Raw genomic sequence first — 25,680 nt, forward strand, 5'->3', positions numbered from 1 at the left:
TGGAAAAGCAGCCTGGTGCAGGGTTGGCATGCATTTCAACTTTTGAAAATGTTAAACTTTTATGAACGCAGAAGAAAATGATTGGCATAGTGGTGTCTCTAAAGAATGTTGTCCTGTGTATACTATTATTATTATTATTATTATTATTATTATTATTATTATTATTATTATTATTATTATTATTATTATTATTATTATTGTGCTGTTGATCTTTTCATTTCCATACTGAGAGAGCATTGGAGGCCAGCAGTAACTGTGGATGAACATTGAGAAGATGCTGCTTTAAGATCTTGTACCTTAAGACATATTTCAACAGCTATGAAACTGTAAAATAAATTATTAGACCTTACGCTAAAAAAGTGTGTTTAAAATATATATATTTTTTAAACTATAAACCAAATATTTTCTTTCGTTTTTGTACAACACCTACAATAGTTTCCTTTTGTAACTGAAAGGTGATCAAAAAGGTAATGTATAGCTTAAATGTATTTTAAAATCCTTGCTGTAAATTCCTGCTTTGTAAATTGGGAACTAATGTCAGTCAGTAAGTCAGGACAAAATTATTGACACAACTACCAACATATCTGCTGCTTAAAACGTATCACATCACAGTATAACACAGTGGAAGGTTCTAGGGTTAACACAAAGCCAGCATGGAATATACAGATGATTGGAAACGTCTTCATCCAAAAAAAAAAACAAAAAAAACAATGAAACTAGAAACAGACACCTGTTCCAGTAAATGTACTGCGCTGACATACCCTCTCAACCCAGGAAGAACACTACAATAGGAAGGGATGAATGTCAGATATAAAAAAAAAAATCGCAAACGTATTTGATGCTGCCTTTGAATAGGTGGACATTGTAGCATTTTATTGTGTTGCGTTCACTCAACACAGTTTGTCAGTCTTATTTGTTTTATTATAATATTTTATAAATAATAATAAAAAAAAAAAACATTTTCCCAATTGGAAATAAAATGGACTCAAGCTAGCTGAGGCAGATTTCATGCCCCGACAAGCTGCATTCCTATGAGTCACTATTATTTATGTGATTGTTGTCTGTGACTGGCTAGACAACTGCAGTAAGGCAGTGCAATAAACATAAAATTCGAGACTGCGCTTTGGCAACATTGTTATATTACTAGACCCTCACACAGGTTCACAGCGGTTAACAAACACGCTGCAAGCAGAAATCCTGGATTACAATCAGAATGCTCGCTCACTCTTGAACGTCACCATACCTTGTGCAATTTATCGTAGTTGACGGGAAAGCGCCAATCAGGCACTTGCTCGTCAGTGACGTCAGGTTAAACATATTCTGAGTATTTATAGAGCCTATTTAAGGCTGTGTGCAGTTCCTGAGCTGTTTAGATAGACTGAAGTCTTGTAAAGGTCGTGGTGTTGTGTTATACGTGAAATGAACATAACATTGTAGGGTTTTAATTAATTCTTAATAAAGCTTGGTACCCCAGGTAGGACACATAACCAGTTTGAAACACCTATTCTGTGTATTACTTTACATGGTAATATTATTAAGGAGTTAACTCAAGCGGTGACGAAGGCAGGGTATACAGTAGAGGGTTAGACCCCGCTATTAGTTATTCGTTGTTTTTTATTTCTTACTGCTAGTGCTACAGACATGTCGTTTGAATAGTTCAACAACCAATGTGTTAATTTGTCGGTCTATTTTTAGTTCATTGCTCAATTAGGTAGGTAGTCGCTAGTGCCGCCCGCTACTCCTTTGTGCTACAGCAAAGCATTGCAGTGCTCGTTCTCTGAGGCTTAAGCATAACCTCATTTGTTTAATTATTTTGTAAACACTTCCAGGTCCTAAATCACGCTTAATATGGATTTCTGAAACACATTTTCGAAAATAAACTGACAAGGAAGAGGGGGTAAAGACAAAAAAACTGGATTTCCCCAGATTTTTCCTACTTTGCTTTCTGGGTAAGTGTTTCAAATTAGCTTTCCGATATGCAGTATCCGCCCAGTTTTGTTGGAGGGCCATACATCAGACGTGCAGTGATCAGGCCGAGCAAGGATCAAAAAAAGTTTCATTGATCACCGAATTACCGCATTGTAATATACAGCAAACCCGGACTATAATGTGATTTAGAAGGACAGCTGTATTCTAAGGATGTTGATATATTTACTGAAAGAATTGCTGTAGCAGCTTAAACGGGCTTGTTTTTGACAGTTTGGACGTGGAACTCCTAAGCAGAAGGTAAAACAAAATACAAAAAAAAAAAAGTGATTTAATTTGAATGCACGCACATTGTGATTGCAAGAATTGTGTTTACTTTACTAGCCTAATTATATTGCATTGAAATAATATATCTATATCGCGTTCACGTACTACGATCGAGTTTAAAAAAAATAAATAAAAAATACACAACGCCCATGGAGTTTGTTTCTCGGTGGCTCCGCAATGCAGATCTATGCGGTGTGTGTGAGATGGTGCTACCAGGTCTTTAAAGAATACAGCTGGTATTTAAAACGCTGGACACTTTGAATGAAGTGGCTGGTTTTCCAATCAAAATCTATTTTCTTAATATTATCATTTTACCGTGAAGCCGTATTGGGATACGAGGGATCCTAAATTGGCCTGCAATCCATGTGGACCTTTACTTTACTAGTATTTGACACTCAAACTTCAAAGACATTTATTTTGCAGAGCCGGTAGCAGTAGTCTTGCGTGGAGGAATCGGTCATTTATCTAAAGTTTGTTACAGCCACTTTTTTTCATGTTTGTGATAGATTGTTGTTAAATGTCCTTGGTTTTATAGGAGAAACATACCGGTATATGTAGTTAAATTGAGGTTTACAGGCTACAGTCTAGACTACGTTTTGCATCGCCAGTATATTAGAATTAACGCATTTTGCTTAGTAAAGTCCAATGAAACCGGCTGAATAATATTACGTTAAGATAATTGCATACTGCTTTGTAGTTTTCCATATACAATACGAAAAACTGACAAATGTGACGCTTTGAACATGAAATACTGTACTCTTATTGCTTCCGGTACACTTTTGCGATATCATTTTGTATTTTTTTTTCTCAATACTAAAATTCTAGGTGGTGCAAAAGTTTTGGCTATATCTGTAGATTTGCTAGTTTTTTTGTTTTGTTTTTTTTTTCCTTGAAAAAGATTTTATTTAGAAGCGTCTAACTAGACCCCATTGTGAGTCGGTTTTAAAATTGTGTTTGGATAACCAGTAACAGTGGTTTTGGTGGGCAAAATTATATTTTCAGTGATCAACACTAGCTGAAAATATATAATTTTTGTTAATTCAATAGGTCATGTTTTAAGTGGTATTTTGTTAAGATTACAAGGAGACTGTGTGGTCCAGTGATTAATGAAAAGGGCTTGTAACCAGGAGGTCCCCGGTTCAAATCCCACCCAGCCATTGACTCATTGTGTGACCCTGAGCAAATCACTTAACCTCCTTGTGCTTTGTCTTTTGGGTGGGACATAGTTGTAAGTGACTCTGTAGCTGATGCATAGTTCACACACCATAGTCTCTGTAAGTTGCCTTGGATAAGGTGTCTGCTAAATAAACAAATATTATGGTGATGATGATGATGATAATAAGTAGGAGAAGGTGATTCTATAAAATAGACTACTTCCATAACGCCCATTGGGTATAGGTCTGGAGTATTTGCAGATAGGAGGCTACAGATTGAAAGTCTGTTCGCTAGAATGATAAAGTAATGTAGGTATGCAACTTTTATATATTGCAGGTTTATGTCAGGGACCAGATCCTTACTTTTTGTTTTTCTCCAACCCTTGTATACACAAACCTGATTTGAGAACCTTGATTGCACCAGACTGTTCTTCATATAAATCAGAGGCAGACTTCAGTCATTGTTAAGAATGCTTTGGCTGACTTTTATAGTTGAATTGCTAGTCATGGTCTTTCAGGTATGTGGGTTGATCTGCTGTATTTTAGCAGTCAGGTGCTAAGGTTCTCTAGACTTCATGCAAACAGTGAGGCCCAGTCTACTGATTTTACGGTATTGCGTTGGTAGTGAAGGGAATGAAGTCACACTCCTACTGTTTATTATGTATAGCATTCCAAATAGAATAGCTTTTGTTTCAAATTTGAGGAGTAGGGAGAATGGAATGAATATTTGGAATGCAAAACAAAAAGGTAATTTTTACAAAACAGTCTGTCCCATTCAAGCACCACAATGTTAAATCGATTACAACTTTACATGTCTACATTTTTTTTTTATTACATATGTATCTAAATACAGTATTAACCCATTTTATAGCTCTATAGTCAGAAACGTTTCAGTTTATGCTATAACCATTTCCACAGTATGAAGAAAGGGACAACTTGTAACCAGTTGGCATTGTGTTTACTATCCTAATTTATACTGTATGAGTAATTGTTACAGTACCATTATTTTGTAGTGCCATAATAAATTAACTAGTGTTTATACCCTTTTATTTCTGTGTTAGAATATCCTAATGAAATGTGGTTACACATTATTTAAACACTACTGATGTCACATGGTTAGGACATTCTATGCGTGAGAATCTGAGGATATAAGGAGGTGTCTGTCTGTGTACTTATGTCACAGTTACATTTGGTTAAACTAGTTAATTTCCTGTAGTGCCTTTTTATATTTTATCCTTCAAGCTGTCAGCATATTTCTAGCTGTATTTAATTTTTAGGAGGACAAATTGTTTGTTTTTTCGAATGCTGCACATCTAGTCTATGCGATATTATATCCCTTTGTGCTTGTAAATTCCTAGAATGCCACTGACAATGAAAAACTAAAATGTTCATGTCCTGTGTGTAGCCGAGCCATCTTGGTTTTGACACTGTACCGTACACAGTCACCCACAAAGACACATTTGCTTGTGTACAGTGTGTGTGTGCAACTGTTAAAACATAATTAAATAGAAAATAATACTGGTTACAGAGGTGTACTAGCTATCTACGAATCGGTTTGTTTTTTTTGGGGGGGGGGGGGGGGAAGGGGGTATTAAATGCAAAAAAATTATTGTACTGTACAATTAAGAAATCCTCTTCAGGGGTTTACTGAAATTTTCCCTCCTAACATTTTTTTATTTTCATCAGAGCCAAGTGAACAAATTATTTCCTGGTGTGGCGCAGTGGGATATGCATTGTCTTCTGTAATAGAGTATGTACTATCAGGTTACTCTCTTACACGTCATCTGTGGTATAGTCACTTACCATATGTCATCAAGGTAGCTTAAAGGTGATTGATATCGGCAGCTCACATTATCTACTGTATTTTACTGATACAATAAAACCAACAACAAAAGGCCCGTTTTACTAAAGCAGTATATAGGAAAGCTTGATTTACAAAGAGGAGCTGTAATAACAGAATACTCCTATAGATATGCAGTCTGTTTGAGAGCAGCACACACAGGAACTCTGGAATTTAGATGTTCCTGTGTTTTTAGAAGTTTATTGATGTCTCTGTGCAGTTTGAATAAAATGGATATAAAAAAAACAAACAATTCAAAAGTTGTCCTTTTTTTTCTGACCTTGAGAAATGTCTTTGAGTCATTAATATAGACAGACAGACAGTGGCTCTACTGCCTTTTTTACTCTGTGCTCTGGAATCTGTCTTAAGAATATTCCACAGGTAAAAATTAAAAACCGAAATGAGGAAAATGGGTAAACATCCAAATACCCTGACTAACCTTTTATTTGCTGTTGCATACCTTTTATTTGCCCTGTTTTTATATAGTCATAGCCTGCAAATATTGAATCACATGGCATTCGCTGGGCTTTGCTGGTAGTTATGGGTGGTATTGTTTCATATAATAACAAATCAATTAAGTAAATATAAAGTAATGCTATTGTACAGCATTGATTTTATTTTCTTTCTATCTAGTTTTAAAGGAGTTAAACAGATGTTTGTGTGGTTCCAAATGAAATCCCTTTTGCTTAAGACAATCTTTAAGGCTAAATTAATGTAGAGTGCTATTTCAAGTAAGTAGACTGTGCAAGATGCATGCCTAACTGGGGTTGGGCATTGCTGAACAGTTAAAACTGCTCAGTCTGGTTTATGAAGGGAAAGTTGGTAGATTTTCTTTTTTTCTTTTGACAACTGATAGCTTACTTTTGAGAATTACAACATGTGTTTTCCACAGTTGAACATTTTCAGGTGTACCTACACCAAACCAGTTGGTTGGAGGTGTAGTTTAGGTGTTTCTATTTGACAGATTGTTGGCTGAACACAAGAAAATACATCCCATGAATATGCTTATGTGTTGCATCAAAATTGTAAAAATGTCCTTACCATTCAGCATACTATATATTAAGCAGTTGATTGCTAAACTTACAAACGTGTTTATTTTTTTCTTATTTAATTTGTCAAATATATATATTTTTTTTATATAAATACTGCATTGGTTTAAACCATTTTGGATGTTTTCTTTGTTTTCAAGCAAATGTAAATATAAGCATTGTAGTTTCCCTCATTATAGCACCAGCGATATAATCATGGCCAATTAAAACAACAAAGTTATGCAGTTAACCTTTGACTCGCTTTCCTAATTCGTTGTTAACTGAACGTTCATAGCAATGTCATCAACACTCCCGCTCCCAAAGCAAAACACAAAGTACAAAATGGCGAGTCGACCCTACATTTAACACCAGAGCAAAAGAAAAAATTCTGCATGTATGCATCTGAAAATAAGAAAGCAAGACATCGCAAATGTTTTCTCACATAAGTGAGGCATATACTGTTAATCGAAGGACAATTGGAGACATTCTAATAGATAAAAACAAATGGCTTACCTTGATGGAACGGGTCAATTTGTTTAACCTGAAATAGGTTTGATGCTGTCTAAAATAAGTGACTTATAAACCACAGTAAATGTTAAAGTACGTGCACGTTTTGCACAAATGAAGACTGACTTAAACTAAAGCATCAGTTTTGTAAACCGCAGAATATATATTTTTTTACTTTTTAAAAAAGTGTTTGCCTGTACATATTCAACTTTTTTTTTAACTGCTTAAAGAATGCTGTTGAGCTTAAATTGCTCTGTGAAATAAATAGATGGCACCATTCAATGGGGGATAGTATTCAGCAGGCTTACAGTTGTGCCACAAACAGTAAAGTTCATATGAGCAGTACAGTTTAAAAAAAAAAAAAAAAAAAACAGTATAAACTGTTCCTCAAAAGTAACCATGTAAACCTCACTAGTAGACCTACTGTTGTGTTAAGAACTAGTACTGTAGTTTTAAAACTCTTAATTGTATAACTAAAAAGAAAGTTTTAATTTTTTTTGTTGACCCTCACTATAACACCACCCTTGCGTATTGCCCGTTTTTGCCCATGGCCCTTAAACCTGGCGGTATAAAGACGGTATAGCAGCATTTTTTGTCCCAGTGATTTACATCTTAATGGAAACAAATCATCTTAACACAGCTGTCAAAAGATTTAAGATCACGTTTTTACACTATAGGAAGTGGCTTGTTTCAGGCTTCACTTATTAGAAGTATTGGAGCTTTCTGTATGTATCATGTGATTTGTTGGTTTTAAACAGAAAACACATTCTTAAGTCTTACAGTTGGCCTATTTTGACATGCTGTTTAGAAATAGAATTTTAGGTACTTTTCTGGAGATACTGCATTGGGTTTCCTATATTCAAAATCACGCTCCCAGACTTGGGCTGTATAGGCTTCCTGTTGGAATATTTATGAAATGCCAGTTATGCTCAGAGGTAAATATTTTGAGAAGTGTGTTTGGTATATAAAAAGGAACACCATTCATACTGTGTGCTGTTTCAATTTGGAAATCGCATAAGGAAGCTCTTAGGTAAATGGAACCTTGTTTTTGTATTTCAGAGGTATAATTAAAGCACCTTTCCCATGTTAACACAAATGTCGAACTGAGCTGGGATTCACAAACAGGGTTGTCTTGATTTGTCAAGAGCTCTTATAGACCACTGGAACACGGTCATTTGCAAACAAAATGCACTGTTATTTTCAATGAAGTGCCTTCTAAAAGTCTATTAAACCTGAGATTTTTAGGCCCCCATTATATTCTATTGAAAGCATAGGCTGTCGTTCTGCTGAAAGTATCCCAACAATCTGAAGAATTTGTGTTAACTAGGGTTGGATGCGAAAAGGACAGTAATACTCATCCTCCACTTCCATGGAGCCCTTGGTAATGATTACTGTATGTTCTGTATCCTGCATGATGAGAATTATTGTAAGCTAGACTTTTAACATTGATCAACAAAATGTACCCCCCAGCATTGTGGATGTGTATTTTATCCCTTAGTGGAGGCCTGGCTCATTCTAGACAGTAGACTGATGAATAATTGGGTAGGCCTCCCACTTGTCAAGGGTGTAGGATAAAAACAGTGTGGTGAAAGAGCCACTTCTATGTTCCTGTACATAAAGGTAGTGCTGTGAGGCAGATGTGGTCTTTTGAAAGTTAGCATACAGAGCCGCTTCTCTTTAAATATGTGATGAAAAGAGACATACTTCCTTTTGTTCTTCTTTTAAGTGATTTGATAATGACCAGGAAATACTTTTTTATATTTCAACTGTCGGTTCTTGGAAATAATTTTTGTGTGAAAGACACATCTAAAACTTTGTTTAACCAAGGGACTTGAAGCCATTGTGAATCAGCTGCCTTTTGTATAAATGGGTGCAATATACAGTAGCCTATAATACTGAATTGTTAGGTAACTGAGTTCAGGCAACTTTCTGACAAATTACTTCCTTCTTGAACAAACTAGTTTAGAAGATGCTTCTAAATATATTTGAAGATATTTTACAGTAAGTAATCCACACTAGAAATGGTGTTGGTCAACTTGCAGTTATTTTGGGTTCTGCGGCTTTTGGAGTACATTTTTGTAATCCAATATCTAAACATTCAAATAACACATTTGCACTTTACAAGCCTCCAAACTGCTTATTTTAGAATAAATTAACCAGTTACACATAAATACAGAATAAAAATGGAGGAAAATACATCAAAATAAAGAAATAAAAAAAGGCATGCAGTATTGAATATGTTGTTTCTATATTCTGCAACTTTCATTGTTTGTGATTAATTGGGGAGGGGTGGCTGCTTCTCTGTTCCAGGTTATTGCAGAGGGACAGAGTAAACACAGACTCAAAGTTGGAGCTTCCAGTGTCCGTTAGTGTCAGGTAGAAACTCACACGAAACACGAAAACTCACACGAAAAATTTTAATCATGTGATTTATCAGATTTTTAATTGGGTCATTGTTGTACTATTCCACTGTTTTAGGGGCATTCCAGAATTGTGTTCATTGCAATTACATGCTTGTCATATAAACTTTAATGAGCTCATGCTGCCAAACCTATGCTCCTGGTTTACTGCTGGCGTCGGTCAAAGCAAGTGATTAATAGATGTAGTATTGACCTCCTGGCCTCCTGCCTTCTCCTTTTTATTAAATGTCTTGCTGAAAAGTAGGGCCTGACCAAAGTGCTTAGTGCACACAGATGGACCCTGACCAGCATCAGATGGAGTCTGACTGATTTGCTCATTGACAGCCGGTAACAGTGACGTTGCATACGTAGGCTGTCGCTGAATAATAGTGAATCAGCCGCAGAGCAGTGGGTGTTGACATGCCGCACAGGCGCGCAGATTTATTAACAACACAGGCCTGACTCTAGGGTACCAACAATGGCAATCCTAGCGCCGGATTTAATAAAGAAAACAAAACAAAGCTAAAAATAATTTTGCCACTCAAATGGTGAGCTTTAGTCCCACTAAAAAGAATGTCCCGCTCTAGGAGACCTCTATACTTTTTGGGATCAACATCACCTAAATTCACCTAGTGAAGTCCCAGCATCCTCCAGGTGACTCCGGCCTCTTCCTGACTGTCTCGGCTGGGTAATGCTTTCACGAGCACTGTCTTGGAGTATAAGGGTTGCGTAGGAGTTATCCTGTGGAGCAGATGCTCTCCTTCTCAATGTAAGCTAAGCTCCTGTCTGTGTAGCATGGCGGTGCAGTTGCCCGAGCTGTGGTGCAGACACCTTTTGAGCTCCACGCAGCCTCCCCAGACCTGCTGATCAGCTCGACGCCGGGCGAGTCCATTTGCGCAATTGGTTGCTTAGCAATGTGTCTCCCGTTGCGCTTCCCAGCTGCTTCCATAAAAGCACATATGCACTCAAGAACCAGTGACAAGGCAGTCCCGGTCACACAGCCCTAAGAGCCTTTTTGGATTTTGTTGTTCAAACAAACATCGTATGGGTTATGCTGCTAGAACCGAATAGCAAAGTTGGTTAAAAAAAGAGGCAAATTGTAAAGGATGGCATGTGAGTTTGTAGATTTCTTTGGAGATAGATGCTTAAGAAGCACTTGGGGATTTGTAGTTTTTAAATAGGACTGTATTGATAAAATAATCTTGCCAGTAAAGTCTGGTTTACTGCATTGCAAGGGTTGCAGGAAAAGAACTGGCCCATGTCATCCTATGCTTTAGTTTAAACAACCACCTGTACATGACCTCACAGTACTGCTCCAGACACTGAGCTGTCTGCCACAGTTTGGAACAGCTGTTTTGAAACATACAACACAATCCAGATGGAATCCATTAACCTATTTCTAGCTACACAAAATATCAAATCAAGAATTCTTGTGTTTTACATTATGAATATCTTGCTGCCTGTAAAAATGGGTATTTGAACTGCAGCTGTAAAAACTTGCTGCTAGTTCTCTGATGGTAAACCACAGGATGTTTGTTATATGGCAGAGAATTGAAGCATGGTATAACAATATAAAAGGTAGGTTGGTTGGTGGTGGTCAAAAGCAGAGGCTTAGTAAGGTCAAAATGTGGCTTAGTAGTCAGTAAATTCAAAATGAAATGCGATGTTGTGACGAGAAGGCACTTTTGTGCATAATTTGTTAACCATGAACCAGGTGTAAATAACGCATTTCATTGTACCTTCATTTCCAAAGGCCAGAATAACCATTTTGTCCATTGAGTATTTGCATACATATCTTCATATGCACCGTTCAAAGCATTGATTTAAGATTTGCCAGTTATGTTTTGTATTTTCACCCGTCCCCAATTTGGCTGTGCCCAATCCTTGCGTTTTACTGAACTGTAAAATCTCAGGACAGATCATTACAATTTTAGTATTATATTATGGTTTATTCTAAAGGCTGGTATTGCTTTTGAGGATAAATACCCTGGAAATACCATTCTAACATAACACCGGCATGGTTGATTTGTACAGGAGTTTGAAATTTTACAGACGGTCCCGATGTCCTGTAACAAAATAAGAGGACCTCCTGGGAATTGTATGGGATAAAAATAAATGGATGGTTCGCACAAGACAAAATTTCACCGATTGCCTGTAAACATTTCTGTAAACCACCTGGTTCTGTGGTGACTTTGTCCCCTGCGAATCAGGCTTTTGTTTCTTTTGGATGTGGATATTTTGTAGCTCGAGTTTAACCCCCACCATATCCTGATGCTGCTTTAAACGTAATCCTATTAAACCAGTAAACTTCCAGTGAAACCTGGTATAAACGTGATCAAACTGCTATGCAATAGGAGTTCTTATTGCCCATCCCTGAGTCTGTGTGAACATCCTATATAAATGTTAAATGCTCCATTCGGTTACATTTTCTTTTGTTGCACAATGTCTGGTGCACCCACCAGTCCTATTTGAATGTCCTGTGTTCTTCCTTAGCAGTAAAGTGACTTAATTATAAACACCCTGTCTTCGTATGTCAAAAAAAAAAAAAAAACTTTTACTGTCGAAGTATCATTCACATGTAGCTTTAAAATACTTCAAAATACTGCAATACTGGGGGAGTGAAGTTATGCACGATCATGGCGCCTTTGTGCTCTCTGATCTGGAAAGGATTAAGGCGTGTAATAATTACCTAGGTTTATTGCTTATCGGTGTTGTGAAACTATGGAGTCCAAGAGAAGCTGATTGGATTGGATTGAAGTTGCCGTTCCCTGTTCTGCATTTCTTTTTTTTAAGGTTTTTCTTGTTTTCTGTGTCTTGCAGGTGAAAATGACAGAATATAAGCTTGTGGTGGTTGGAGCTGGAGGCGTTGGGAAGAGTGCCCTGACAATACAGCTTATTCAGAACCATTTTGTGGATGAATATGACCCTACAATAGAGGTACGTGTTTTCACCATATCAGAACTGTATTGGCAGGAGAAATGACCAGTAAACCCATTGTCTTTTAAACATGAATGGCTTAGTGAAACATTGTGTTGACCAAAGACTGATTTAAAACAATGTTCATAATATGACAAATCAATTTACGTACTCTGTATTGTATTGCCATGTTTACAATATATATTTTTTTTGTTTCAATTTTTAATGTTCTGGCCTTTTTATTGTGCTTTTTTCAGTGACAATGTTCCTGCAACCACTGTAAGGTTTTCCCAATAATACAAAGAGTAACATGGTTGAATTTATCAAAATATTCAGGTTTAAATCTCTCAATTAAGCCACCACTTCTTTCAGTTTTTGGGCAAAGCTGAGCAACGCGCCACAATAAAATAGTTTTTATTCTTTGAAGTCCCTTCGGATAATAACAATGGTGTGAGTGACCTTTTATAGAGGTACTAGTTATTTAAAATCAGTAAATGCTGACTGGCACACTTTTTTTTGTTGTTGTTTTTTGTTTTTATATATTGACTTGAAATACGGTTTTGTTTAGCTAAAGCCTGCGTTGGATCATTGCAATGCTTTCATCTCCCTCGTAGGACTCGTACAGAAAACAAGTAGTAATCGATGGGGAGACGTGTCTGTTGGACATTCTCGACACCGCAGGTCAAGAGGAGTACAGTGCAATGAGAGACCAGTATATGAGAACAGGGGAGGGCTTTCTCTGTGTCTTTGCCATTAATAATACTAAATCATTTGAAGATATACACCACTATAGGTAAGTATAAAGTAAGGGAATTTTGGATGTACAGTATGGCAGATGCATGAACATTACTGCCACTGGCTTAATGCTGCCACACAGGGACAAAACTTGAAATCTTCAGCTGTCAGAAGTCGTGGTATTGACTTGAAAGCTGCAGTGTCACACTTTCATGTTCAGTTTTACACTAAATACTGTTTGTTCATTGGAAAATCAGTAGCCGTACTTTCCGATTCGGTGGAATGGCAAATTCGTTTTTTCAAAAATGGCCAATTCCGTTTTTCATACTTTGTATCAACTTATTAATAATGAAACATGGCATTTGAACATAAATAATGTTGATAGTTAAAATAAGTAAGTTAATAAATATTACCACAATTTTCATCCTTTTTTCTTTATTTTTGTATTAAAGCCAAGATTTTCAATCAGACTCTTGTTGCTGATAGTAGGTAAAGCACCTGAAGACACTTCAAACATGTCATAATGTTTATAAACATCACTTGGCTCATTGCTGGCATTAAATAAGCAATAACACTTTAATTATATTACAACAGTTCAGAAAACAAACGTCCAGCACTGTTGTGAGAGTCCTATTTACAGTCTTCCACTAACACTGTAGTTCAGTCTTATTCTCTAATTGCTGGCATTACAATAACAATTAAAAGTAAACAGTTTAGTAACAGTCCAGCAATGTCATGTGAGTAAGCCTGTTTACAGTATGCCACAAATTAAGTTTATCATTTTACTGTCATTAACCAGGATAAAATACGAAACACTGAGGGGGAAAAAAGGTGTACTATTGACTGACTCGTTTATCTAGACAGGTTCAGTGCTGTGTATCACCCGAGTGTAATTTAAATAGCACCCCTTTTAATGTAAATAAATAAATAATCCTCCCAGTTGTTTCTTTGCTAATTCTGCCTTCTTGTTGTTTGCTAAGTTTAATGAGGCGTGTCTCCAGACAGAATGTCTTTATGAAATAAACATGTGTAGTGTAGTGTAGCGACTACATACTTTACACAGTAAAGTGATCAATTTCCTTTGAGTATATAGCTTGAAAAAAACTATGAGTTTGTTTCTTTGTTATTGGATAATGTAATTTAATTAAGAAACAGTCATGGTTTAACCCTTAGCAGTCCTATGTCTGACCAGATCCGACATTACAATTTTCCCTTTCCGGGAAAATTGTAATGTCAAAAAGATGTAAAAAACAGGTCTCTAGTCATTTTTTCTCCGGAAAATGCAGAGAAAACCATTCAATGACCGAGTGAGACCGATAGGAGCCGAAAAAAAGGGGCGTATCTGAGCAATACACATAGCCCCGGCACCACAGAGATAACACGGACATAAACACACTAGATAGCTGCATCTGCATCCAGCGCTCAAAGAATATCACAGACATTTGCAGAGCTTTTTGAGATGTTATAGTAATAAAATAATGACTTGGATAGCATTATTGAAGAGTTTGGTGATAAAACGAGTGATCAGGAGATGGTTTATCGGTATGCACGACTATGAAGAGGTATGTGAAAAATACAGCGAACAAGGGGTGGGGCGGGACTGGAGTGTCCTGTTGATATGCAGTGCCTTTAAACAGCGCGTCTAAAATAAACTGCACGTGTGACAATAAATTGGACCTGACGTGCCTGAGACGTGTTGAATAAATGGACTGCAAAGGGTTAACATTGCTAATTAAAGCTTTATTAAGACAATGATGAAACACGCTATTCATTTAGCTTACTTTGGGGAAGCCTTGTCTTGAGCGCAATACCTTAGATTTAAGTTTTTCAGCATAGAAGAATGCAGTGCTTTGCCGATTTGGTGGCATCATTTTTGCTTTCTTCTCTATGTGTTTACGACGGGCAATATGATCTTTAATGGTATTGACTCGTGCATGGTCAATCGAATGACAGCAAAACTTGCAGAATAGTATCCCACCATCCTGATATACAGTCAGAAAATGTTTTAGCTCTGTCTTTTACTGAAACATTGCATTTTTTCTCTTTGTTGGTGCAGCTGCCAATTTTGAGTTTCAGCAGAGAAGTGTAAGTGAAGTCACGTGATGAATTAACAGCTTGGCTGGGTGTATTGCAAAAAAACAAAATACAATAAAAAACAGAAAACAGCCAGAGTTGTGAGGAGAAAAAGACAACAATGCGAAGTTCCATTCCCAAAATGCCTCATTCCGTTCCCAATGCCTAATTCCACGATCGCGGAAAATCAGTAGCCTTAAGAGAGGTCTTTGTTTTCATTCCACATAGAACGCAAGACCTATAGTGCAGATATTTTAAACAGCAGTGAGTAATCTCCCTGTATTTCATCAGCTGGCTATTTTTTTTTTTTTTTAGATAATCCCGAGAAAACGCTGGTCAATGCAGTCCAGGGTTATTCCCTTGTGCTGTACAATGCTCCAATAAAATCCAGCTGTGGCTTATCCTGTTGGGGTTGATATTAATCAAATTGACCCAGCGCTGGTCACATTATTATTATTATTATTATTATTATTATTATTATTATTATTATTAGTTAATTTTTTAACTTTGACATGTATAAAGCTTGCACTGCATACCAGTGCCTGTGTGTTTTCCACGTTGTAGTTTAAAAGGAATGACTGCTACTTATTTTAGCAACTGTAGGCAGAACATTCTGGAAAGGAAGGCCTTTTTGTTTTGATGTCAATTGTAAGGGCGGGGCGAGAAGAGAAGCATGTACACAAATGGCTATGTATACCCAATGCAAGCCAATAGAGCTGAACTTGATGGCCAACTTCGGTTTGTAGTGTCATTTGTATCATCATGGCATTTAAGGACCGTATTAAAATCCTTAACCAGTGCAGGCCTGAAACTTAACACACTCACCAACAATGAAATTCCAGGGCCTTTGGTCTGAGGAATTAAATGGGTTAGTATTTTTTTTTTTTTTTTTAAACTAAATTTATTTTATTTATTTTTTTCTCATAAAATGTCATGGCCTGAATAGTAGGCAGATTTGAAAGCTGTGCGTTTTCTGTTCAGTCATTCAGTGAGCCATTTTCTTATACTCTCGGTGACTAATAGTCACAATCCATTCGAATAATGGACTCAAAAGGCAAATACTGTCTTGCCTGTACACAGGTACAAATTCGAGTTTTGTTTTAATTTCTTTAAAAAAAAAATAAAACTATAAAAAGTTATATATTTCACACTTATTTTGGTCATATACTCTATTGTCATTTGGTGCGTCTTTTAGAACTGTTCCTGCAGTTTGTTTCAGGTAATTACAGGACCTTGACTTACTCATTTATTAGTATGGAGTTTTCCAGCATACCAGCTGAGGATGGCATGTTGTAACAGCTCAAAAGGTTCACATATAGTCATACACCACAATGACCAAATACACAGAAAAGGCAGATAATGAAAGGTACAGATATGGAATAAGTACATTTACTTTTCTGACTTTACTTTTTCAGGAGACCCTATAATGATGCAACAATGATCGGAGCATCCCGGTGTCAGCTCTAGAATTGATTAGAGCCTCATACTTAATCCAATGTTTTTTTTTATTGTTTTTTTTTTTCTCCACAGGGAGCAGATAAAACGAGTGAAAGACTCTGAAGATGTCCCTATGGTCTTGGTAGGAAACAAATGTGATCTTCCATCCCGAACGGTGGATACGAAGCAAGCTCAGGACTTGGCTAGAAGTTATGGAATTCCTTTCATAGAGACATCAGCAAAGACAAGACAGGTAGGGGAAAGCACAGTTCACTGTCCTCGCAATGATCATAAATGTTACTACACTGTAAACCCTGGTAAGTCAAGTTTACTCCAAAAAATTCCGCAAACTCATTGCCTTAATATAATTAAGTTTAGCTAATCATTTAGTTTTTGTTACAACATCTTTCTCTGGGACTGACTAAACTCATAATAGGTATATTCATGTAACTTAATCCATTTGAGTTAGATTTACTTTAATAGTAAAGTTAGTTTGAACATTTTTATTTCATTTAAACATTAAAAAGTTAGAATTTGCAATCAACAAGCTATTTTTTTAGCTGCCAGTGCAGCACTTCTGCTTATGTGCTTATTGTAGCATTTACAAGTCCTGGAACCAGGCAGATGTAGAGATATAGACAGAGGGAGAAGGAAGGGAGGTCACATCTGCAGACTGACCACCGAACGGAGGTGGCACAAGAGACAAGCAAACAACACACTTGTGCAACCGCACATACACAAAACAACAACACAATAAACAACAAACAATTCCAAAAATAAATTGTACACGTCCTGCAAGGGCTGATGGGAATCTAGTCCCCTGATTCTACTTTAACCATTTACGTTTGAACAACTAAAGGAAATTTGAATGTTCAGCTAACTTAAAATTGATGAGTGTTATGAATAAAATTTGAATTGTTAATGTAACTTGATTTAATTTATTTAGAATGACTTTGGGGTTTACAGTGGGCGTCTGTTTTGAATAAATACGTGTTATAACCTCAAGTAATGCTGTGATTTGAATGATTTATAACCTGGAATTGATCTCGCCATATGTTTGGCAGTGAACAGGCTGTTTACTGGTGACGTTGGGCTGCAATGACATTCATTTCATCTGAAAAAAGATTTAGTAATACCGTTATCAGTATTACACTTTTAAGGTTATGTTCTTTATAATTGCATAATGATCATTTGTATAAATGTGTAGTCTCCATCTCCACACTAACTCTTTCACAGAGGAAGTGTTTCAGGTCTAGATGTTGGCTAGATTCTATTGGGGTGGCAGTCTCCAGCGAGTCATTGAAACCAAAGTCTAAAATTCTCTGGAAACGACCCGATAGAAATTTTATATAGTGGGGTGGGGAGGGAATCTGTTTCATCCCTGGGACACAAGATCTATTGAAAAACTTGGGAATGGCAAAAGTGGATTTTTTAAAAAATTGTTTTTTTATATAAATATATTTCAATTTTAAAATAGCATATAATACAAATATATAAGTTTAACATATATGTATACAGTGATAATTTACATAATAGGAATAGTATGATAACAAATGCTACATGTTTTAAAAGCTACTGTAGTAAGCCGACAGTATGTATCATGTAATTAATTTATAAATGGACCCCGCATTTTAAGGAAGTAATTTAATTTCTTTCTGTCCGTTAGAGCCTCTCCAGCTGTAATACAAATATGGATATTCTTTGATGCCTTGGGTTGTTTTGTGTGTGTTTTTAAGCTTGATGAGCGAATATTCATTCATTCCTCCCCCTCTGTTTCTGTGCAAAATTATGTCGTGTTTTTAATCAAGGGCTGGAATTAAGAGTGCTGTACACTAATTCTATAGCAGGGTCATTTCTTAACTTTTCAAATTAGATATAGTGCAACAAAGCTAATGAGGAGAGTGATTCTAGCAGCTTTGCATATGAATTTAATTCACTGATAACTTCATTGCAAAATTAATTAGAAAATTACCCTGCCATTTTTTTTCTGTGCAGAGCAAAACAATTATGGCTGCTGGTGAAAGAAGCTTAAGCCAAGCAATCAGAATTAATGAGATGGCAAACAAGTGCCTGTTTCTTCACACAGAGCTATATTTTAAATATTAATAACTGCCCAATAAACCCAATTGGTGTGCAGAATCATTAATAAGACTGAGTCACAGACATATACTGATTGGTGATGATCCATATTAACATTTCTATGTAGACATAGTCATAGAATATATATATATATATATATATATATATATATATATATTATAAGTGTGTGTGTGTGTGCGTTTATAATCCAGGACTGGCAATGGAACGTGAAACAAGCAATGTGATTTGTCGAGCAAGGTTCCAGCTGTCCGTATATTGGGTGGATACGGACAGTTGGAGCCTTGTCACATACTCTAAATCACTGCACTGTCTCACAGAATTTAAAGTATCGGACTGTAGCCATCTTGCTAATACAGTTACAGATGTACAGCTGTAACTATGAAACTGGGTGACCAATTACAGCAAAAAATTCTAAAGTAGTAAAGTAGACATGCTGATTTGGATGAAGAACAATTAAATGAACTGGAAGATAGCAAACAAAAATACAAAAAAAAAAAAAGAATCACTGTCTTTATAGTCACCCTGACTTTGTCCTTAAAATAATGTGCTCCTCTCAGACACACCTTGAAAAGTTACTGAAGTCCGAGATGTCGTTGTATTTATTTTTATTCTTCCTGTCTGTTCTGCTCAAACAGTGTGTGCGCTGTCAGTGACAGGGGAAAAAAAAAACTCTGTGCTGTCTCAACTCTGCCCCCTGGTGTATCTTTTCAATTGCAATGTTCACAATATAAAAAATACAGATGCATGTGCCAATGAAATTAATTTACACAGTTTAACTTGGTATGTAGTTCAAAGTTATAAATGGGACCTTTATTGGCGTAAGGATATTTAATAAAAAAAACACTAGAAATGTTTTGGCTTAAACATGATTTATGCTTTTTTTTTTTTTTTCTTTTCTTCAAATCCACTGTTTAACCTGGATTATAAATGCAGTAAGGCCCTTCAGGGCGTCTGTATGCGTTGCATATACAGGCTTCTCGGGTGTTCTCGCCCCAAGGTATCCATATATTCGATGTATACGTACGGCCTGCCGGGCCTTATATGTATATGGGTGCTGTAACTGTATCAGTAGCAGTATGTATATATTGCATTTCTCAATCAATGTGGTGCAAAGATCATAACAATTCTCTTCTAATTAAGAGAACTGGAATTTCATTTGACCATCTGATTTTTTTAAATAGGTTTTAACAGCCTAAAATAACTTAATAGGATGTGCCAGCTATACAGTTTAGTCTTTGCACTAATGTTTTTCAATGTACTAATCATACCGTCTGCTTTAAACTCGAGTTTAGACTGGCATGCCATGCACAGCACATTACTGCTATTCAAATAGGGACGCTGAGTAGCCAGATTCATACAGCTCACTTCTGCTCTGTGTTGCTAGTTATTTCCAGCCCTGTTTCAGTATTATTGGCCATGATCTGTAGTGGTGGCAGTTTCTCTCTCTCTCTCTCTCTCTCTGCATTGTTAAAATCACAACTCCTGATTTATGGTGCTTGGGACACTGACACTTGTGATTTATATTGTAGCTGGGTTCAAATTGAAGGCACACCCACAAATCTGTTGAAATTATTTGTAGCACTGAAAAATCATTACAATCACAGGCTTGAAATAGCTGGATTAATAATCATAATTTGTTCTGATGATGAAAGAGGTTATATTTAATCATTTTATAGTATCCACAGGAGATATATATATATATATATATATATATATATATATATATATATATATATATATATATATATATATATATATATATATATATATATATATATATATATATATATATATATATAAAATTGTACTTCAAATTAATAATGAAGATGGCTACATTAAACAGCCTCCCCTAATGGATCAAAACACATTGCAAATAGTCTTTCAAATTGTATTTCCATTTTCTGCATTTAAAAAACCAAAACAAAACCCTCTTAAACACACATTTATAACATTCATCCAGATTAAGGCTGGGAGACGGCTGTTTTGGTGCTGGGAATGGGGACCTCAATGCATTGTCAGTCTATAGTGCCCCCGTGATTTGTGGAATATTCAGGGAGTTGTGTTTTGCACTGCAGAGAGTGGAGGATGCCTTTTATACTCTGGTACGGGAGATCCGACAGTACCGGTTGAAAAAGCTCAGCAAAGAAGAAAAGACACCTCGCTGTGTGAAGCTTAAAAAATGTGTTTTAATGTAAAGGGGTAAGTTTCTCAAGATGGGATTTGATGGGGGTTGAGAAGCTAAACCAGAGAAACCTAGCATGACCATTATTGTTTGTGGGATTTAGACTAATCAATTTGCTTTCTTATTAACAGCTACAATGTAGAGCATGGTGCACAACCCCAGTCTTTTGAGGGTCATTCCGCTCCTGGATTTATTGATAATCATCTGAAGAAATTAAGACCCAGATAGTGGTTTAACTTGTTCAATTAAATTGGGGTGTGGTTAGAACAAATACCAGGTCTAGAATGGCCTGAGCTAGAGGACTGTTCTTTGGAAGCAGAGCTTTCAAGCTATTCCTTGTTTTTATTCACACCAGGATAGACACAGTCATTCCTTCACGGTTAAATAGCTTGTGTGTTAGTTGACATACTGGGCTACTCAGAAATGACTTGGGTTGGGAATCACAGTGTGTGCTAGAGACTAGCAGAACATCCCAGTCTTGAAACCATGAGATTTCCTTCCTGCAGCACTTTTTTTTTTTTTTCATTCCTGTGAAAATGACTGTCCTAAAATTGTCTTGGCTGCCATTTGTGATATTTAACATTGTGGCCAAAAGTTTTTCATCACTTAGAATTTTAGGATTGATACAATGAACATGAAATACTTACTACTATTGCTGCTTTTGCGATATCATTTTGTAGTTTCTTTGATTTACGTGTTAAATAAAACAAAATATTCATAGTTTATATATATATATATATATATATATATATATATATATATATATATAAGAGCTGTGAAACAGGACAGTGTAATTTATTTTATATTTATTTTGTACAAATGTTTCAAATGAAATAAATGTCATTGGTAATGTACCTGTCTACATAAACACAGTAACCTAAGCTATTTGCAAGCAAAAAAATCTCCACTCCATTTATAATCGCAACCTGAATAATCACGTAAGTGTGGAGATCTAGCAAGGTCTTTATGCCAAAATTGTACTTGCACTTGAAGTAAACACCTCATTTTGTGTGTGTGTGTGTGTGTGTGTAATTATATATATATATACATTGCCTTGCAAAAGTATTCAGACCCCTGACCAATTCTCTCATATTACTGAATTACAAATGGTACTTTGAAATTTCGTTCTGTTTTGATATTTTATTTTAAAACACTGAAACTCAAAATCAATTACGTAAGGTGACATTGATTTTATGTTGGGAAATATTTTTAAGAAAAATAAAAAACTGAAATATCTTGCTTGCATAAGTATTCAACTCCCACACATTAATATTTGGTAGAGCCACCTTTCGCTGCTATAACAGCTTTAAGTCTTTTGGGTTAAGTATGTAGCAGCTTTGTACACAGTGTCGGAGTGATTTTGGCCCATTCTTCTTGGCAGATTTGCTCCAGGTTGTTCAGGTTGGTTGGACGACGCTTGTGGACCGCAATTTTCAAATAGTGCCACAGATTCTCAATGGGATTGAGATCAGGACTTTGACTGGGCCAGTGTAGGACATTCATCTTTTTGTTCTTGAGCCACTTCAATGTTGCTTTGACCTTGTGCTTGGGATCATTGTCCTGCTGAAAGGTGAATTTCCTCCCAAGCTTCAATTTTTTAGTAGACTGAAGCAGGTTCTCATCTAGTATTTCCCTGTATTTTGCTCCATCCATTCTTCCTTAAATTTAACAAAATGCCCAGTCCCTGCTGATGAGAAGCATCCCCACAACATGATGCTGCCACCACCATACTTAACTGCAGGGATGGTGTGTCTTGAGGCATGGGCAGTGTTAGGTTTGCGCCACACATAGCGCTTTGAGTTTTGGCCAAAAAGCTCTATCTTGGTCTCATCTGACCACAAAACCTTTTCCCACATTGCAGCTGGATAACTCTCATGCTTTCTGGCAAACTCCAGACGTACTTTCAGATGGCACTTTTTGAGTAACGGCTTCTTTGTTGCCACCCTCCCATACAGGCCAGTGTTATGCAGAGCTCTTGATATGGTTGACTGGTGCACCATTACTCCACTCCCAGCCAATGAACTCTGTAGCTCCTTTAAGTGATTGTTGGCCTCTCTGTGGCTTCTCTCACAAGTCTCCTTCTTGTTTGAGCACTGAATTTTGAGGGACGGCCTTTTCTTGGCAGTGCCTGGGTGGTGTGATGCAGCTTCCACTTCCTGATTATTGATCCAACTGTGCTCCCTGGGATATCCAAACACTTGGATATTATTTTGTACCCTTTCCCTAATCTATGCATTTGTATTACTTTATCTCTAACTTCTGTAGAATGCTCTTTGGTCTTCATTTTCCTTCAGATTCCCAGCCTGACCAATGACCCTTCAACAGTGGGGTTTTTATCCAGAAAATGTGACAGCTACTTTAATGGTTCACAGGTGGAGGCCAATGGTAAGGTAATTGTGTCCTCATTAGGGCAATTTCTTTCATTGGTGTAAACTGGGAGCTTCCACAGCACAGGGGTTGAATACTTATGCAAGCAAGATATTTTCAGTTTTTTATTTTTCTTAAAAATATTTCCCAACATAAAACCAATGTCACCTTACAATAATTGATTTTAAGTTTGAGTGTTTTAAAATAAAATATCAAACAGAATGAAATTTCAATGAATGTCCTACACTGGCCCAGTCAAAGTCCTGATCTCAATCCCATTGAGAATCTGTGGCACTATTTGAAAATTGCGGTCCACAAGCGTCGTCCAACCAACCTGAACAACCTGGAGCAAATCTGCCAAGAAGAATGGGCCAAAATCACTCCGACACTGTGTACAAAGCTGCTACATACTTAACCCAAAAGACTTAAAGCTGTTATAGCAGCGAAAGGTGGCTCTACCAAATATTAATGTGTGGGAGTTGAATACTTATGCAAGCAAGATATTTCAGTTTTTTATTTTTCTTAAAAATATTTCCCAACATAAAATCAATGTCACCTTACGTAATTGATTTTGAGTTTCAGTGTTTTAAAATAAAATATCAAACAGAACGAAATTTCAATGTACCATTTGTAAATCAGTAATATGAGAGAATTGGTCAGGGGTCTGAATACTTTTGCAAGGCACTGTATATATAATTACACACACGCACACTTTATTTATGTATTTATTTTATATTCCCCTTTCCTCATTGTCTCTAGGGTGTGGATGATGCCTTTTACACATTAGTCCGAGAAATTCGAAAGCACAAAGAGAAGATGAGCAAAGATGGCAAAAAGAAGAAAAAGAAGTCGAAGACAAAGTGTATAATCATGTGAATAGATGTTTCCCTTTTAAACAAGAACAACCAGCTTTCTTTACATGTACTGAACTGAAAGTAATACCTTTGTTTTTGTACATTACACTAAATTATTAGACTTGGTTTTATTAGCACAACTACTTATTTTGCTTTGAATCCTTAGCTATTGATGGTTTGCTTGTGTTTTTTCCTTTTTTTGTTTGTTTTAAGAAATCAAAATAGGATTTACTTTCCACTCTTTCTTACTGCCAGCATTCCTTAAGTGTTGGCCCTGATCAGTCTCTGTTGGGGCTTTTGGTGCATGTACTTTTGCTAAATCTTTTCATTTTCTTTAAATGTATATTTTTATTGGTGTATCAATAGCAGTAATCCCTTTTTATTTTACTTTAATGTTTTTTAAATGAGCTTTCTGTATACTGTGCTGCTTGTTGAAGTTGCTACAATAAGGGTCTGTTTTGATCAAGTCTTACTTTACAGGACATACAATTGTTATAGATTTTGGTATACATATAGAAAACTAAAACTGCTTTTAAAAAAAATAAAAATAAATAAATAAAGATTTCCTGATATTTCAACTTTAAGCTCAAATATTGATAAACTACACATTATAGTTCATCAAATGTGCAGTACTATTGGTGGATATTCTAACATGTTTATGGATGGGACTGGAGTTAATGCAAGTAAAATCAGATCAGATAATTGTAGGCCATTTTAGTGACAAGATTTAATAAAATGCTGCACCATACTGTAAGGGGTATACTAAACTGAATCTGAAATAGATGTGTTGTAGTTAGATGTAGGTATCCTATTATCAGAGTGCTAATGTGTGAAGATAATTGTGCAGTGCTATAGCCCCAAATAAAGATAATGTGAAGGTCAAGTAGCCAGCAGATTAATAAATAAATAAATACATCTTGAAACCATTGCCATTTTTCATGGTTACACTGATATTGTGGAAAAGACTGCTCCTTACATCCTTCTGCATGGCATTGTCTCCTATAGTTTTCAGGCTTTGGTAATAACGACACCTTTCATTTGACCTTTTTGCTTGTTTCTTTGGATGAAGGTTACCTACCCCTTTGGGGGGGAACATTCAGTTTACTGTATTGCACCATTTGGTGTTTAAAAAGCACAGGTGAAAATACCACACACAACTCAAAATAGATTGGAATACACAGATTTCAAATGTAGTTACTTTACAATGGGGTGGAATTGGAAGCTGTGAGAAGCACTTACTGTACGAAGCCAAAAAAACCTTGTGCACACTCAAATTCACAAACACATTATATGGATATTACATGGATGTAAAACTGTCCAGAAACCAGGCTTTTCTAAGGCTAAACCATACAAAAATAAGGGTCTGCAGCTGTATCGGTATAATTTTAATACGAACTGTCGGAATTAACAATATCTTGTATTTTTTTTTGTAATGGCTATACAAAACGTTCTCTTTTTAGAGTGCCGACTTCTTCCTAGATTTATTTCTTAAATGTATCGTGTTTACCTGGAATGTTTTAACAACCTTTGTATAGTTGTAATACTGAAAGGTGCATATTTTGTACATTGTGCTTTTTTGGTTTGTTTATATGAATGATGTTTAATCTGGTTTTAATCATTTTCTTTGTGCAGATCTGGAATGTTGGTCATATCAAATGAAATGAATGACCACTGTTTAAGAAGTACTTTGTAATGTTTTTATAGGAGTATGTGCTGTGTGGTGATCTCAAATTAGTCACTATATTTTTGTCATAAATTTCACCACTCCTATTAATGTATAATAAAAAAAAACAGGAATGGAGATTATTGTGCCTTTTAATTGTGGTCTAGTCATA

At 36.1% G+C, this 25,680-nt stretch overlaps 1 protein-coding gene across 5 annotated transcripts; it reads left to right on the forward strand.

Moving 5' to 3' along the window:
* The first annotated feature begins 1,349 nt into the window (after positions 1–1,349).
* LOC117415640 (GTPase KRas) lies at positions 1,350–25,646 on the forward strand. 5 transcript variants are annotated; one of them, XM_034026227.3, is made up of 7 exons: positions 1,350–1,474; positions 1,830–1,949; positions 12,002–12,118; positions 12,712–12,890; positions 16,436–16,595; positions 20,518–20,641; positions 23,751–23,888. In XM_034026227.3, exons 3-6 carry the CDS (start codon positions 12,008–12,010, stop codon positions 20,635–20,637), a joined length of 570 nt encoding a protein of 189 aa, XP_033882118.1. In that variant the 5' UTR covers positions 1,350–1,474; positions 1,830–1,949; positions 12,002–12,007; the 3' UTR covers positions 20,638–20,641; positions 23,751–23,888. The 5 variants fall into 5 exon arrangements, with proteins under 5 accessions (XP_033882118.1, XP_033882119.1, XP_033882121.1 ...); XM_034026230.3 differs by lacking the exons at positions 1,350–1,474; positions 1,830–1,949 and adding exons at positions 1,974–2,226; position 20,796 and having other exon boundaries at positions 20,518–20,633; positions 23,751–25,646; XM_034026228.3 differs by lacking the exon at positions 1,830–1,949 and having other exon boundaries at positions 1,351–1,474.
* The last annotated feature ends 34 nt before the right edge of the window (positions 25,647–25,680 follow it).

The sequence above is a fragment of the Acipenser ruthenus genome, chromosome 7, assembly GCF_902713425.1.
Source record: "Acipenser ruthenus chromosome 7, fAciRut3.2 maternal haplotype, whole genome shotgun sequence".
Lineage (NCBI taxonomy): Eukaryota > Metazoa > Chordata > Actinopteri > Acipenseriformes > Acipenseridae > Acipenser > Acipenser ruthenus.

What these genes read in the sequence shown, in the direction of transcription:
- LOC117415640 (XM_034026230.3), top strand. Translation starts at nt 12,008, where the DNA reads ATGACAGAATATAAGCTTGTGGTGGTTGGAGCTGGAGGCGTTGGGAAG. An exon ending in GAAGATATACACCACTATAG is followed by an intron (nt 12,891 to 16,435) that starts GTAAGTATAAAG and finishes TTTTCTCCACAG; the next exon opens with GGAGCAGATAAAACGAGTGA. An exon ending in CATCAGCAAAGACAAGACAG is followed by an intron (nt 16,596 to 20,517) that starts GTAGGGGAAAGC and finishes TTTGCACTGCAG; the next exon opens with AGAGTGGAGGATGCCTTTTA.